This window comes from Mustela erminea, chromosome 12 (genome assembly GCF_009829155.1).
Source record: "Mustela erminea isolate mMusErm1 chromosome 12, mMusErm1.Pri, whole genome shotgun sequence".
NCBI lineage: Eukaryota > Metazoa > Chordata > Mammalia > Carnivora > Mustelidae > Mustela > Mustela erminea.
The window spans coordinates 36,040,143-36,057,581 of record NC_045625.1 but is presented as its reverse complement, the minus strand read 5'-3'; the positions used below and the strand labels follow the sequence as shown (position 1 = coordinate 36,057,581).

The following is a 17,439-nucleotide window of genomic DNA, read 5'->3' as shown; positions in this document are numbered from 1 at the left end:
TCACAGCGAGTGCCACAACTCTTCTGACCGCATTAAAGTACGTGTATGGGATGAGGATGATGACATCAAGTCAAGAGTAAAGCAGCGGCTGAAGCGAGAATCCGATGATTTCCTTGGTCAAACCATTATAGAGGTTCGGACACTGAGCGGCGAGATGGATGTCTGGTACAACTTGGGTAAGGAAACAAGACCAGAGAAAGTTGCTGAGAAGGGACAGCATGAGTGGAAAATAAAGGGAAAAGCCTATCTACTAAAACCACCATTCAGTCCCTGAAGCATTCCTCTATACAGAGTCTGCCTTACCTGCAGAGAACTGATCATGAGTAGAGATGGGGGACAGAAGTGTGGAAGTGGCTGGAACTCACTCTGGCTGGACATTCTTCAGATTCCAGAAGGCCCTTTAATCCTCATGCTCACCTCTAATGGCTTTAGCTCCTGGTTCTCTTAATGGCATAAGAGAATTTCTGTGGGGGAATATTTGGGGTATTTATAGACGATGTGGTTGCTGGAGTAAGTTGACCCTATTAGGTGAACCATTGGTTGGATCAGTCCTCTTTTTCCTTGGGTTGAACTGGGATGGGGGATGTCTGTGTTCTCTGTAGTTGCATTGGTGTCAATCTCCGTCTTCTTTTATTCCTAGAAAAGAGGACAGATAAATCAGCTGTCTCAGGGGCTATCCGACTACAAATCAGTGTGGAGATCAAGGGGGAGGAGAAGGTAGCACCATATCATGTGCAGTATACGTGTCTCCATGAGGTGAGCCAGTCCTTTGTAGGGTGGGGTATCAGAAAGCTGTGCTGGGAAGGGCCCTTGACAGTAAATGGGATTGCTGGGTGTTTGAAGATCTGAGCCCTCTTTTTTATTCACTGTGCTACCCTAGACAGCCCAAGTAATAGTCCAGCCTTAGTTTTCTTTCACTAATGTAAGAGCAGCCTACTGGGGCCACATGAGAAATTAGTAATGACTTGAAAGACAGAATTTCTTTGGAAATTTATTTACATTCTCCTGGACTTTACCACCAGTTTTTGGTTTTGTTCTTAATACATATGTAACTCTTTCCTTTGCTCTGTCTCCTGCAGAACCTTTTCCATTACCTCACAGACATTCAGGGTAGTGGAGGAGTCCTGATCCCTGAGGCTCGAGGAGACGATGCATGGAAGGTGTACTTTGATGAGACTGCCCAAGAAATTGTGGATGAATTTGCCATGCGCTATGGCATCGAGTCCATATATCAGGCCATGACGTGAGGCTCTCCTGGGGCTTTGGGAAGTGGCTGCTAACTCTCGGGGAGGCTAATGAAGGCACACAGAGAGGGCGAACAGGTCCTTAGTGGGGTAGTATGCAGTGATTTGTTGATCTCCTTCCTGAGCTTAGGTGAGGTGGGTCTTTGCCCCAAGGCAAAGAAAATATATGTAAAAAGGGAGTATGTTTATCCGGAATTCAGGGAGAAGGTATTTATCTGTGTCCCCAACAGTTCAGAGATAAGAAGGGCAAAGGACATAAGAGGATATGCCAGGACAAACTTGCCCAAACATCACAGGCCTGAGGAGATACCACATGTGTTCTTATGTATATGTGTGTGATGGACAAGCTTTCATATATTAGCCTGGATATCAGAGAGGTTACTAATTTATAGGGAAAGCCACTGTGTCTGGGGTTGACCAAGACTCCTATGCTGGAAATTTTTGCTTACTATGAGAAGAGGTTTTGTTTGTATATTAGCAAGACTGCCACTAGAGCTGTGCTCAGGAAGCAGCCCCAGGTAAACAGAGGGTAACTATTGCCCTGGATGTGCTTCATTTATTCTAAAAACTTTTATAAAGTTCCTTTTAGGTGTCACATGTTGTGCTAGGTGCTGAGAACACAAAGATGAATAAGATGGGACCTCTGTGCTTGGGGAATTGAGTCTAGTAGCAAAGAAAGACCATTAAACAAACAATTAAAATATAAATGGTAGAAGTAATAACAGGGTATTATGAGAGAATCAAAATTTTAGGGGAGGCATGTGAGGGAAGCCTTTAAAGACTTGACACTTGAACTGAGTCTTGAAATACAGGAAAGGTAGAGGAGCATTTCCAGTAAGGCATGTGCTAGCGTGTTGAGATGCAGCCGACCATAGACTGTTCAAGGAATTACAAGAAGTTCATTATAGATGGAATGAAGAAATATGGTGAGGAATGAGCTTTGAGAATGCCTCCCTACAATTCTTACTCTATTCATTCTTCCTCTATGATCTCATCCAAACCTATGACCTTAACCACTACTTATGGTCTAGGGACTCCCAATTTCTTTTTCCAGATCACATCTTTTCCTGAATTTCAGATCCATTGTCAGCTGCTTCCTCAGTATGGCTAAATTCCAAATCAACATCATCTCCACCAAATATATGATATCTTCCTATATTTCCTATTTTAGTAAGTGGAACAATTTTCTAGGCAGGTGTTCACACAAATTTAGGAGTCAGCCTAAACTTTTCTTTCATAATTACTATTGCCCCTTTAACTCCCAACATCCAAACTCTGAAACCTGGATTCATATCTCCTTAAAATGTTTTTAACCTATCACTTTTACTATAGCACAATAATAATGAATAAAATAACAACTCCCGTGTGCATTTCCTTATATCCCAGGCACTGGTCTAAGCACTTTATGAATTTTAACTCATTTAATTCTCATATTAACCCTGTGAGGGGGTATCATTATCTTTCTCATTTTATAGGTAAGAAAACAGGCATAGAGAAGCTTAAGAAATTTATCCAAAGTCACTGAGTAAATGGTGGAGCTGAGATTCAAACACAACCTTGCTGTAGAATCAGTATTCTTAACCATTTCTCTGTTCCATTTAGTGCTTCATTGCTTCTTTTTTTGAATGATTGTCGTTAACTCTGCAACTGCTCTTTCTGTCCTTGTCTCATCTCTCTCCAAGCCTTCTTTTCCAATTTATCATCAAAGGGAGCTTTCTGAAAAACGAGTCTGATCACATTGTGCCTTCATGTTAAAATTTACCATGGTGGGGCACCTGGGTGGCTCAATGGCTTAAGCCTCTGCCTTCAGCTCAGGTCATGATTTCAGGGTCCTGGGATCGAGCCCCGCATCAGGCTCTCTGCTCAGCAAAGACCCTGCTTCCCCCTCTCTCTCTGCCTGCCTTTCTGCCTACTTGTGATCTCTCTCTCTGTCAAATAAATAAATAAAATTTCTTTAAAAAAATTTACCATATAGAGGATAAACTCTCCTGTTTATCTGTAAAATATAAAATATCTTTATCTATATCTATCTATGAAATAGTTCTGTTAACTATTTTATGCTTACTTCTCCTCTCTCATTTCTTGGTATTTCTCTATCAAATACCCGAACAGTGGCCATAACTGAGGCTTCCCAAATGAATCAGTCTCTCTAATATATATTAGTCTTTTGCAATGCAATTTTTCTTTGCCTGCACACTTCTCCATTTGACTAATTCCTACTAATCCTTTAAGTGTTGGTTCAATCAACTCTTCTTTGAGAAGCCTTATTCTAATCCCTTCCAGCCCCCAACCATTCTGATTGAGGTGATCTTCTTGTGTGTTTCTACTTCTAGGTTTTGCCTAGCATGCCTTGGCTTATTGACTTTCTAACACTTGCTTTCTCTGCCAGACTATCACATCTTTGTATTCTAGCACATAGCACAGGCCCTGGCACATGGTAGGCGTTCATTAATGTATATTTGAGTGAATCAATTATGAAGATCCTTGTATGCCAAGGTTATTGGAAGCTTCATACACACCAATGAGCTCTTTTAATTGGTTTTTGCTGCAAGCCCTGAAGAGTCTTTGAGGCTGAGGATGCTATTTTTCAGGCACTTTGCATGTTTGTCATCCAAGTACATGTGTCCTGGTGTGCCTGCAGTGATGAGCACCTTACTGGCCAACATCAATGCTTATTATGCCCACACAACTGCCTCCACCAATGTTTCTGCATCTGATCGCTTTGCAGCCTCCAACTTTGGGGTGAGTGTGATGTAAAAACATATCTACTCATTTGTTATCAGTTAATAAAATTTGATTTTTCCCAGTAGGTACTATAGAGTTATTTTATATGCCTAAAATTCAGAGAGCTGACACTTAGATAGATGTACTTGTTTCCTTATGGATGTGTAGACTATGCTAGTAGACTCCTCCTTATTTCATTATGGATAGATAGACTTACTAATGGACTCTCCTCAGACATGGATAAATGAGAGAAAGTGGAATAGCATCACTATGGTTTCAGAGGTACCACCTCGGCTCAGGCAGAACCTCTCTAGGCCAAGAACTTGGTTGAGTCATCATGTTCCTTAGTTCTGCAAGTCCACAAGTAGACTTTTCTTAACCTTGTATTGTTTCTCTCTGACTCTTACCCACTCAAGCTCGTATGAGACTGATGTCTAAGTGAAGATACCAGTATATTCCTGAGCCTTTCCCTTTTCTAGTGTTTGGATTGTTTATCCTATCCAGGATATGCCCTTTCCTGGTTTTAAGTTACTTGAGAAGTTGAATCTTTATTCAGAATGTCACCTGACATAAGTTCAGTGTAAACTAGATGCAATATCTTTGACCAATCACAAAGATTACCTCTTTAGGAATAACACTGCTGATACTCCCAAATCTACGGGTCTCTGAGCCCTGTTTTTTGGGAGTAACCACCTTCCCTTATTTTGATAGAGTCTTTTTGTAGATGAATTAACATCATTGATTAAGCCATTCAAATATGTGTTTCATTATCTCATCCCATTTTATATATTTACATAAGACCTAATGATCTGTCATATAATCAGTATATGAATTCCAGGAGTGCTATACCAACAGCCTATAGGCATGTGATTCCACATTTAATTATACCTTTTCTATAAAAATCAACTAACAAAATAGTGTGGTGAGTGTGGGTGTTATGTAATACTGATGAATCACGGACCTGTACCCCTAAAACAAATAATACATTATATGTTAAGTGAAAAATATAATAATAATAATAATATAAAAATAGTGTCATGTTATTTATCTTAACATTAAAAAAGTATAAACTAAGGAAAATGATGTGGAACATGGTTGAAAGAGAAGCGCTCTCAGGTCTGCTTGATCACCTTCCAAATGAATCACTGTTTCTCCCTCTTATCATTACTGGTAGACAGTGGCTATTTAACTATTAAGAGCTGCCTGAAAGTAAGTCAGGAGACCACAAACTCAGGAACAATTTGGAGAATGTGTTTTGAGTTTCCTCTTATTTGACTAAGAGAACTTAGAGTCCCAAAGGAATGGAGATGCATGAGTCATCTCCCGTTGACTCTTATATAGAAAGAGCAGTTTCTCTCTTGGGGACTTCCTGTCCCCTTGCCAATGTGAAAAGATTCCCCAGTTTGAGACAGAGCCGCTAAGAGAGGGAACAGGGCCACCTATCCCAGTCCTCTGTTACATTGTTCTTTCTTCTCATGGGTAGGGATGAGATAGGACGTGTCCCTAAACCAATGTCTCCTCCTCACCCAGAGATGGTTCTGTTTCTGCTACAGTCTAGGGAACTCAGATTATTTCTCTCTTCCCTGTTATTTGTTTCCTACCTTCAGAAAGAGAGATTTGTAAAACTACTGGACCAGTTGCACAACTCACTGAGGATTGACCTCTCTACCTACAGGGTGAGTGAAGACAGGACTGTGAGATGGAATAACAGATAATATCAAGCTCTGTCTAAAGAAACCATAGTCCAATCTTGGCTATAGAGATTAAAGGCAAGGAAAATTGGCCCCTGTCATCACACCTACATAGAGGGCCAGTGGCACTGACATCTGTGATTCTCCAAACTCCAAAGACCATGCTGTTGTAAATAACAGGTGTGGCATTTTTTTTTTTTTTTTATAGGCAGTTGGCTCTCCAACCATACTGATGTCACTCTGTCAGACTCTCTGATAACATTCTCATTAGGGTGGAGAATCTCCTTCAGAAATGCCCCTTTAAAAATTAGATACCTATATTTCTTTTTTGTGTTTTTCATATTCTTATTTTTCAAGGGAGGTATGAGAATCTGGCTAAAGGGAGAGAAAAGATAGCTTGGCTACAACAAGTGATTTGTAGTGGGGGGGTCATGTCCATTCCTAGAATGGAAGGAGAAAATAGATATATTAGGAGGGTGGATACCAGGGACAGGGAAGGACACGAAAACAGGCAGTTTCCCAATTCTTCCTAAGTTAGATCTTCTTAGAATGGCTTTGTTACTTGCTTTAAGCTGTTGTGAATTTCCAGAACAGACAATATACCCACATTAAAAAGTAAGTATAAAAATAACCTCAAAGTCAAAAAGAAGTGGAGTTTTAATTATCTGCAATTTCAGTGCCCTCCATTTGCATGAATAATGGAGAGTTGACTATGTATCTTATATTTGGCATATAAGTAGCCATTTGAAGGTTTAAAAAAGCAACCCTTAAAATGGAGAGTGGCTCAACATCTCCCTTCAGCTCTCCTTGGCAGCTTCCTCCTAAAACCCATGCCAAGGGGAATGAAGTGAGGCATGGTGGGAAGGTCTTAAAGAACTCACTCCAAAACAGTTCTGCTCAGAGCTGTGCCATCTTCTGGCTCTGGAAGGAAAGTGGAATAGCTGGGGTCCCTTGTACAAAAAGTATATCCTTGATCTTAGTCTGGTCCATAGTGTGGCACCATTTATATTCCAGAATATACAGTTACATTGTAACTTTCAAAGAACTCAATGTTTAAGTGTAAGAATCTTCACCCAAGAAAAATGTGTGTATAAAATATGTGTGTCTGTGTGTCTTTGTGTCCATTTGTACAAATGCTCACTCATTGCATGGGAAGTAGGGTTGGCATAGGATGTGTTGCTTGCTGGGCTAGGGAATATTAACCCCTGAGTTTGGCAAGGGCCTGTCTGTGTCAGTAGAAAAAAAGAGGGAGACCTGTAGTTTAACAGCTTTTTAGTTCAGCTCACCTGGGGAAAATCCCAGTGGGTAGCAGTTAAGGAGGCTTTTTATTTCATTGCTTTTGGCAGAGAAGGCTTTCATATTTCTCTTTTCCTTCCTTAAATTTGCTTAATTTGCAACAGAATAATTTCCCTGCAGGAAGCCCTGAGCGGCTTCAGGACTTAAAGTCAACAGTGGATTTGCTGACCAGCATTACTTTCTTCAGAATGAAGGTAAGAGAGAAACTGGGCTAGATGGTGATGGACAGGTCACCTGGCCACAGGAACATGAAGAATCATTGGGTACAATCTTAAGCTATAGTATTCATCACCTCTAAGCCCACATTTCCATACACCTGTTCTCTGGGTTACCTCTGAGAAAACTGTAGATCAATAGGGATGGGCTGCGTGGTTCTCCTATTCAGATATCCTAGCAATTTCATCCTCGGGTACGGTCCAGGGACCCATCGAGAGATGATGCAATGGAGTAGTTTGAGGGGAATTCTAGGAGGAGATCCACTCAGGTGGGGAGGACCATGGGCCCATATTTCTTTTATTAATTGGCAGGTGCAAGAACTTCAGAGCCCTCCAAGAGCCAGCCAAGTGGTAAAGGACTGTGTGAAGGCCTGTTTGAACTCCACATATGAGTATATCTTCAACAACTGCCATGACTTGTACAGTCACCAGTATCAGCTGGTAAGAGGTTCAGGATCAGGTGGGATCCACTGTCAGTGACTCTTGGATCCTCAGTTTTCCTTTACTGTGGTTATGGTGGAAAGGAGCTCAGGACAAAGTCCTTGTTGTTCTTAAGGATGAGTAAAGTGTAGAGTGAGGACCTTCTAAACCAGGTGAGACATTTGTGGGTTAATAGGGACCACTGGATGAGATGTGACATAACTGAGTTGAGCAGAAGTGGCAACAGTAAGTTTTAGTTTGGTGCTAAGGTAAGTGACCAAAACTTGGGCAGTTTTAGAGGGTGAGTAGGTGAATTCTCAGTCCATCCTAGAGTCTTTTTTCTCTCCCAAGCTTAATTTGTTACAGGCTGCTTTCCTCTGAGATCTGTAGTTGTCTCTCTGAACTACCAGCTTGTGGAAATTTTAAATTTTCCCTCTGATACTTCTCTCTGCACTACATGGTCTTCTGAGATATATTCATCAGCTGACTGTCAAGGCTGACTCTTCTCTGTCTTTGAGGCTGAGCTACATCATCTGTTCTATGCTGACATCCTAACTTACTACCCAGTAACCGTGTATGTTTCTCAAGATCCTTTCAATAGTATCTTTTATTCTCATTTCAAAGCCAGGACTTCTTTTTGGGTCTTGTTACTAGATTACAGTTTCTGTCGAAATAATTCTTGCAGACCATGCACTTGTAAAATATATGCCCTTTAGTCCAACAAATATGTATTGAATGAGTCAGGTATGAGGAAAGCATAGAGCTCCTTCAGTTAGTTCACAGTTCGTAAGCAAATATATAATTCTAATCAAAGCAGTCTGTGAGAAGTGCCTTGAAAGCTGAATAAAATTGAAGGGATTCCAAGAGGAAGAATCCATGCTTGATCAGGTATTGGGAAAAGCTACTAAAACAAGGGCATTTTATGTAAACCTTAAAAGATAGTAGGACAACCTACTGCAAATAATGAGAGGACAATCTAAATATTGGACTGCAAATAATGAGAGGACAACCTAAATCTCTTGAACATTTGCCCTTTGATGAATACATTTAATTTTTAATGCTTCCTAGGAGTACCTCAGTAGAGACTAAAATCTTGTTCACACTGCCTCTTCCCATTCCCAAACATACTCTTTGTGCCAGCCCTATCTTTAAGGCTTCCTCCTTTTAAGTTTTATAAAGCCTTCCCTTGGTTCTGAAGCTCACGGGAGGTTTTCCTGGAGCCTTTGTTTAACTTACCACACTCTGGGCTCCTCTGTCATCTATCTGTAGATTCTCTTGGTTGGAGAAGACACTGTTCTCAGCTTTTATTTTTCAACTATGCAGGGGTCTTTCTGAATATTTAGTCTCTGCTCCCTACCATGAGATGAGCCTGGACTTTGAAAGAGGGCTTATAAACCATTCAGACACTTTTTTTAACCTTTGAATTTTGCCAGCAGTTTTTTACTTTTTTCATTCTCATTTTCTCATTATTCATTATTTACAGTGAGGTAAACCATTGGTGTCTTTTTATTTCTTTCAATCACTTAGTCATTGGTTCATTCATCCATTTAATTCCTTAGCAAACTGAACATGTAGGGATGTGAAGTTGATCAAGACACATCTCTGTTTTTGGCAAGCTCATCATTTAGTGGAGGTAGGTGGGACAAATTTCTAGATTTATTGTTTTTTTTAATTTACTTTATTGTCTTTTTTTAATTATTTTTTATTACTGCATTTTATTGTAGTTGCCAAAGGTTCATAGAGCGTCTTCTGGGAACTTAACAAGGGAGGCATCTAAGCAGACCCGGGTATCAGGGAATACTCAAAAAAAGTAAAGCTCAACTGGAATTTTGAGGAATGAGTAGGAGTTGGCTAATGAAAGGGGTTGGGGAAGAGAGGGATACCATATAGAGGTAGTAGAATGTTTGGAGGCACAGAATTTTGAATGAGTATGTTAATTTGAAGAAATATAAACAATATAGTTAGGGTAGTTACGTGTCAGGCTTTGGAGTTCAGCTATCTGGGATCAGTTCTTGGTTCTACTGTTTATAGCTATAAGACCTTGTGCAAGTATGCAGCCTCACTGCCTTTAGTCTCCTCTTCTGTAAAATTAAGGTGATGGTAATTTCCACCCAATGGAGCAGTTAGGAGGATTAAATGAGATAACCCATGTAGAATTCTTAGGGTGCCTGGCACTTAAGCACTAAATAAGTGGTGGTGGTGGGGCAGTGATGGCTGCGAGGAAAGGGAATTGGTAAGGTGTGGAGTTGACAGATCATATACTGAAGGCCTTTTGTGTCAAGCAGTGGAGTTCAAGTTTACTGAAGGCCTTAACTGAAGACCATTGAAGGACAGAGGAGTCACACTATGAGATTCTCTTTGCAGAAGGATCACTAACAGCTATGTGGAAGGGGACTGGAATGAAGATTAAAAACCAGTTAGGAGACCCTTGGATGATAAGGATAGGGTAGTGACAGAAAAAGTTAAAGGAAAAGATGTATTTAAGTGATATTAAGCAAGCAGAATCTACATTTTGTGGGTTCTGTCCTGGTTTCTAGTAACTTCCATGTAATACAGGCTTATTAAGGACTGTAGAGACTGTGATGACATATGGCATCCCACATAAAAGTCCTATCCCTCTTCTTCTGTGTGGTTCCAACTTCGCTTTTGTCCCAGTGGGAAACAAATGTCCATTCCAGCAGTGACCCCTCCTTGTCCTGTCCAGGGTCTGAATGTAGAGTTGCTTCTCCTTTCCTGAGATTCACCACTGTATTCCTTTACCTCTTCCCAACCAAGTCTTTTTTCTTCCCCCAGCTTTACTAGGATATAATTGATGTATAACATTGTGTAAGCTTAAGCTGTGCAATGTGATGATTTGATATAAGTGCATGCTTTGAGATGTTTACCACAGTAAGGCCTGCACCTCACATAATTATCATTTTTTGTTGTTACGGTAAGAACATTAAAGCTCTGCTTTCATATTGATCTTTCCAGTATATAGTACAGTATTTTAGCTATAGTCAACCATGCTGTACCTTAGATCCCCAGAACTTACTCATCTGAACTGAAAGTTTGTACCTTTTGACCAGCATCTCACCATTTCCCCGTCCCTATCTCCTGCCAAATACCACTCCACGTTTTTTATGTGTTTGGTGTTTTTAGATTTTATATATAAGGAAAATCATACTGTATTTGTCTCTTTCTGTCTGACTTATTTAATTTAGCATTCTGCCCTCAAAGTCCATCATGTTACTGCAAAAAGAAGGCTTTCCTTTTTTTCCGTTGCTGAGTAATAATTCATTATATTTATATACCACATTTTCTTCATCCATTCATTCACTAGTGTACTCTTAGGTTGTTTCCATGTCTTGGCTTTTATGCATAATGCTACAATAAATGTGGAGGTATCAGTAAATTTTGGAGATAGTTATTTCATTCTCTTTGAATATATACCTGGAAGTAGGATGGCTGGATTATAGGATAGTTTTTTTTTTTAATTTTTTGCGGAACCTCCATACTATTTTCCATAGTGCTCTGCCAATTTACATTTCCTGCAAACAGTGTGTAGGATTCCCTTTTCTCTATTTCCTGGCCAGTATTTGTTATCTCTTACCTTTCTGAAAATATTTATTCTAACAGATGTGAGATGACATCTCTTTGTGGTTTTTATTTGCATTTTCCTGATGTTTAGTGATATTAAGTACTTCTTCATGTACTTGCTGGGCATTCTTTGTTGTTTATTTATTTGAGCAGGGAGCCCCATTCAGGGTTTGATCCCAGGAACTTGAGATCATGACCTGAGTGGAGCTCAGATTTAGCCGAATGAGCCACCCAGGTACCTCTTGCTGCTGGACATTTGTATGTCTTCTTTGGAGAAAGGTCTATTCAAGTCTTCTACCTATTTTTTAATCAGATTTTTTTGTTTGCTATTAAGTTATGCAAATTACTTATATTTTGGATATTAATCCCTTAGCAGATATAAGGTTAGCAGATGTTTCCTCCCATTTTGTAGGTTGCCTTTTCATTTTGTTGATTGTTTCTTTTGCTCTACAGACACTTTTTAGTTTGTTGTAGTTCCACTTGTTGGTTTTTGCTTTTGATGTGTGTACTTTGGTATCATATCCAAAAAAATCATTGCCAAGACCATTGTCAAGGAACTTTTCCCCTATGTTCTCTTTTGGGAGTTTTATGTTTTCAAGTCTTGTATTTAAGCCCTTAATCTATTTTGAGTTAGTTTTTGTGAGAAGTATAAGAAAGGGGTCCAGGTTCATTCTTTTGCATGTATCTAGTTATCCCAACACCATTTATTCGAAGAGACTGTCTTATCTCTTATCCTCATTGAGTATTCTTGGCTCATCAAGACCTTAACTTATACAACTAGGCAAATAGCTTCGTAGATACAGTTCTTCTTCCTAATAGCATTCATGAGGTTAAGGGAAGTCCTTAACCTACTGAAGGTTGGACCCACTTGCATGCTAGGTCTGTGCAGTAGCTCCTGCAGAACTTGAAGGAGCTTCTCAGAGCTGAGATGTATATGTATGTGTGTGATAATTTAGGGGAGGTGTAAGAGGAGACTGCCAGTGGGGTCACATGGAACTAGACCTATTTAGTGAGGCTGGAGGGGCAACTTACTTTGCCTGAGGAGTCACTATACTCATAGCTATTTAGAGAATGAGGAAGGGGGTCAGGCATCCTTATGTCTCCTAGACCGACCAAGCGTATCATATTAGTTCCTTGGAGGTGGGGAGAGAAGTGCTCTGGAATGGACTCTTTGTGTATAAGGACCTCCCAACAGTCACCCCTTTGACAGAACATGGGCAGTCTTGTGGAAGACAGGCTCTAGGAGAAGAAGAAGGGTACCTGATTCTAAAGGAAGGGGTATGGGGACGGAAAGAGAAAGAAGACTGGAGACATTCTCCGTATTCTACTCTGACTCTCACTGTCTCCTCTGGAATAAGAAACAGGAACTACCTCCAGAGGAACAAGGACCCAGCATTCGGAACCTGGATTTTTGGCCCAAACTCATCACGCTCATTGTGTCAATCATAGAGGAAGATAAGAATTCCTACACACTCGTTCTGAACCAGTGCGTATCAACCCACTTGGCCCTGTTTGGTTGGTGGTTGGCGTGTCCATCTGTCTAACAGCCTCTTTCTTTCCTATCTCTGTGTGTTTGCAGTGCCACCTCTTCATCCTGTACATCCGTCTGTCCCTCTGTCCCTTGTATCTATCTGAGTAACTGTTTCTGGAGACAGGTGTGGAAACGTAATGGGGGGCCCTGTTCAGACTGAGCCAGCCTCCCTGGAGTGAAAGCCCCCTGGGAATGGCTGCCATATGAGTCCCAGGGGATCCAGAGACCATGTGTGTATGTGTTTGTCCACTGTGAATAATGGGCTTTCTTAGGCCCACTCCTTGAACTTTCTCGTCCACCTTCTTTAGCCTGGGCCTGCCTTCTAGCTCCAGCCCTTCTCTGGGCCTCAAGTCCCTGCCTTCTGGGCATCCTCTTCCCTGGACCGCCTTGCCTGAGGGAATCCTTTACCCCACTTGTCCTTCCACTGGCTCCTGGGTCCCTTTTCTCCAGATTGAGCCCAGTCCTATTTCCTAGGCTTCTCCTCTCTTCAATCTGACTTCCAAGAGATTAGGCACATAAGTTTTGGAATCAGTCAAATCAAATAGCTCTTGCTTTATTCTCTGACTGTGGCTTCTTCCATCATCCAGGTTTCCTCAGGAGTTGAATGTGGGAAAAGTCAGCGCGGAAGTGATGTGGCAGCTCTTTGCCCAAGACATGAAATATGCACTGGAGGGTAAGGGTACACCAAAGGCAGTGGACTGTAGGCTGTTAACCCAAGCACCTTGTTTGCTGTCCCTTTCCTCTCCCAAACAATTATAAGTTTTGGGTGAATGGTATAGTGAGAAACTAGAGGGATTCTAAGTCATGTCAGGAGTCCTTAGGTAGGCAAAGGTTCAGCCAAATTAATAATGGAAATGGCTATGTGGATGTGAATTTCCCCTTCCAGTTTTAGACCAAGTGCCTGTTTAAGACTTTCCCTAACCCAAAGATCAACTCATCCCATGCTGGGTGTTGTCAAGTGGCCCACTTTCTGGAATATGAATGGTCTTGTGAAGTTTATCTTTACAGTTTTAAAGAATCATAGAACCTTAAATACATAGATAAGACTATTTTCTCTTATTAGAGACTGCCTGGCCTGGCTTTCCTTAAAAGCTGTTCTGGATTGGTATGACAGAGCCAGAAAGATACTTCTTCCCTCCTTTCTCTTATAAAGCAGTGTCATGGACAAATTATTATTCATCTTGTTTATTTAGCTTATTCTTTTATCCATTTCCTGCTTTGGTTGACAAAGATAACACTGTCTGCCTGTATACTACCTTCCCATTTGTACCCTTCTGTGTTCACTCATTTAGCTGCCTTTCCTGTTGTTTCTATATGTTAGTTTGCCTCCTCAGTCTGTGCAAGTGGACTTACAAGGAAAGGGAGCAGTCTGGGATGAGGACAAATCAGAGAGAGAGATCTGTTATTTTGGTGGAGTGGCAGGGAAAATGGGTAACCCTCCGACTTAAACTTTTGAGGTTTAGGAGCTGAGGTTGAAAGAAACCTTGAAGATCTGTTTTAAGTTGGAGACAGCCAGAAACTGTACATGTACATTCTGTAATTCTGCCCCAGAGCAATGGCTGCCTCTTGCTCACACCAGGTCAAGCTTGAGGCTATAGCCCAGGCCTTACCCTTTCAGGCCACTTAGAAAGTCACTTGTCCCCTCTCCAGTAGCACTCAGCAAGCCTAATTTGGGAGAGTATGGTCCAAGTTCTTGAAGAATCCCAGCTCTGAGGGATTTTGGCGGGGGTGGGGGGGTGGGGAAGGCAAATACCTGTGAAAAGTATATCAGTTTCACAAGAGGGATGGTATGAGGTGAAGCAGAGGTTTTCAAACAGAGGTATCTCAGGAGCTAAGTGAAAAGGGAATAGCCAGGTAGGGGGACAGGGTTGCTGGGCTCCGGGACTTTCACCTGGTGCCAGTTAAGTCAGTTCTGCTTTTATCAACTTTATATGGGGTTCTAGATGAGTTTTTCTCTTGAAAGGGGAGTTCTGCTAATGTTTACAACAAACATAAAAGGATTGAAAAACTGCTTTAAGAGAGAGAAGTGATGTTAACCTCGTTTCAAATCTCACTTTCACGACCTAATCAGCATTGTGTTTTTATTTTTATTTATTTTTTTAAGATTCTAATTTATTTATTTGACAGAAAGAGATCGCAAGTAAGCAGAGAGGCAGGCAGAGAGAGAGAGAGAGGAGGAAGCAGGCTCCCTGTGGAGCAGAGAGCCAGATGCGGGGCTTTATCCCAGGACCCTGGGATCATGACCTGAGCCGAAGGCAGAGGCTTTAACCCACTGAGCCACCCAGGCGCCCCAGCATTGTGTTTTTAGACCAATTTTTGTGAGCTCGCATTTTCTCATCCATAAAACGGGAGCGATAATAGCATCTGTTTCATTGAGCTGATGAAATAATGTGTAACACACTTAGGATACTGCTTGGCATTTACTTGGCCCTGAATAAATCTTATTAAAGACAATAAGAAACCCCATAGGCTCATGAGCAGAGATGCAGTACAAGCAAAGTAGCCTTTTTTTTTTTTTTTTTTTTTTTTTTAAGCGAGAGAAAGAGAGCAAGAGTGAGAGCTTGTGATTGAGTGGGAAGGGGCAAAGGGAGAGGGAGAAAGAGAATCTTAAGCAGGATCCACACACAGTGCAAAACCTGATGCAGGGCTCCATCTGACAACCCTAAGATCATGAGCTGAGCTAAAACCAAGAGTCAGACATTTAACCAGCTGAGTCACCCAAGCACCCTGCAAAACAGCATTTTTTTTAACTTAAATTCAACTAGCCAAGGTACAGTACATCATTAGTTTTTGGTATGTTCATTGATCCATTAGTTGAGTGTATCACCCAGCATTTTTATAAGAGTTCACGTTAGGGAAAAAATAGGACAGCTAAAACAAGGAGACACTAGACATAGGGACGGCAGATGATGTTGTAGTAATTTAGGGCTGAGGGGTTGGGGTTAGAGTAGAGAATTGGAGAGGGAATAATGAGTTTCGATAACCACTGGAAGGAAGTTTTAACAGGACTTCATGACTGTCAGAATGTGGAGGATAAGACAAGGGAAGGAGTTTGGAGACCTGGATGATAAAAGCATAGTGTTGACTCCAACTGTGAAAATGGTATCATTCACCCAATTTTTTTAAGTCAGTTTTATTAAGGTATAATTTACATACATAAAATAAAAACACTCTATATTTTGATGAATTTGACAAATACGTGACTGAAGAGGAAGAAGGTAGATGATGATGCTCATCATTGAACAAGAGTCTACAATTAGTGTGTGTACTCGGTTCAGCTTCAGCTGAGATATTAAATTGTGAAAGATGGGGACTAGAGTTAAACTCTGGCAAAGTGAAATGGCCAGCAGGGCCTTAGACAGACAGTACCAGAACCAAAGAAAGATTTGGGGGAGATAGCAGCAAGCTGAATAATTGAAATCATGAGGTTGAAAGAACTCCAAAGATGAAAGATACGTGGAAGGAGGGATGTGGAAATCAGGGGCAGGAGAAGATTTAGAGACTCAGTAACCCTTTATGAGAGACTAACCATCCCTGTACTTCTATCAACAACAACCTCATGCAACTTTATCAGGGCTTGACTCCATGGGACTTGTTAGAATAAAGGGTGACCACTGTTTCAGCAGTCATCCTGTTAGTTTCTGTACTACAGAAATTAATACTGAAATTGAGTTTGGGGATCAGAGTACAGATAAGGGATTGATAGAGAAAGGGAGAATTATATAAATACAGTAGCTTGAAGATCCCTAGAAGAAAGCAGTTAGGGAGTTTGAGGAGTGATGGAGCAGTACTGCCTCCACTTCTAGTGGGTTACTGAACAGGAAGGAAAGAGAGTCCTCCTCATGGTACATTTTTATGTCTCTAGGTTCATGCACTGGTTTAAGGATAGCAGAGTGTGGGGTGGAAGAGAAGGGGCAAGCCCTGAGAAGTCTCTCTGATGACCCCAGAGGTGGTGCTGCCTGCCATGCCAGGAGATGAACTTTCCTGGGACTGGGAGCATTTTGCGGCTGAATCCCAAGCTCCCATTTCCTCCACAAGGGTCTGTTATACTAATTCACAAGGGCCAACCACCCCAGATTGGATTTCTGCTTTGATGTGGAGGAGCATCACCCATAGCAACTCAAAGTTGAGCAGTAGAGGTCACAAGGACCCTGAGCTTCTTTTCTCTGTTACTCAGTACTCTTCCCCCATTTGCCTGCTTTTTTCCCATTATGTTATATGTAAGCACATTGTTCGATTTTATTATTTCAAATTAATTTTTTATTTATAAAGGGGATGGATGAAGAGAACCTGTTGTTGTAGCCAGTGCCTGGTGCAGGGGTGGTGTTTGTCCTGGATTCTCCAGAAGGCTCTGAAGATCCAGTTAGATGACCTTAAAAGTCCATAATAAGCATCTCATTTTTTATAGCATAATAGCCCTTTCATCTGCTGTGTTCCTGTGGTTTCCAAACTGACTATTCTTATTTGCATACTTCTCAGAGAGTTCATTTTCTCAGTGTCTCAACTGTATTCTGGGGCACTTTAGTTTACCTTAAGATGCTGTTACACTCTGGCTGCTTAACTGCTCTTTCTGTCAGCCCACTGTGGTTTTCCCTGTCTCTGTAGTTGTCATTGACTCATTCATGCTGTGTGTAGCTGCTCATCGCTTCATCTAAGCTGACCTGAGGGAATGGCCCAGCTACTAGGATTAAGAAGACCTAGGAAACCACCATCCCTCACTAGTCCTGGGCAGCCTCTCC

General features: G+C 41.2%; 1 protein-coding gene across 17 annotated transcripts in view; it reads left to right on the top strand.

The window, feature by feature from the left end:
• UNC13B (unc-13 homolog B) overlaps window positions 1–17,439 on the top strand; it is a 233,267-nt gene that overhangs the window by 206,537 nt on the left and 9,291 nt on the right. For all 17 annotated transcript variants that reach the window (XM_032308022.1, XM_032308007.1, XM_032308017.1 and 14 more), the window contains 9 exons: window positions 7–176; window positions 641–756; window positions 1,080–1,243; window positions 3,836–3,986; window positions 5,576–5,644; window positions 7,060–7,149; window positions 7,483–7,611; window positions 12,528–12,655; window positions 13,288–13,373. In XM_032308022.1, coding sequence (XP_032163913.1) covers window positions 7–176; window positions 641–756; window positions 1,080–1,243; window positions 3,836–3,986; window positions 5,576–5,644; window positions 7,060–7,149; window positions 7,483–7,611; window positions 12,528–12,655; window positions 13,288–13,373 — 1,103 coding nt within the window. The remainder of the gene's footprint in view (window positions 1–6; window positions 177–640; window positions 757–1,079; window positions 1,244–3,835; window positions 3,987–5,575; window positions 5,645–7,059; window positions 7,150–7,482; window positions 7,612–12,527; window positions 12,656–13,287; window positions 13,374–17,439) is intronic.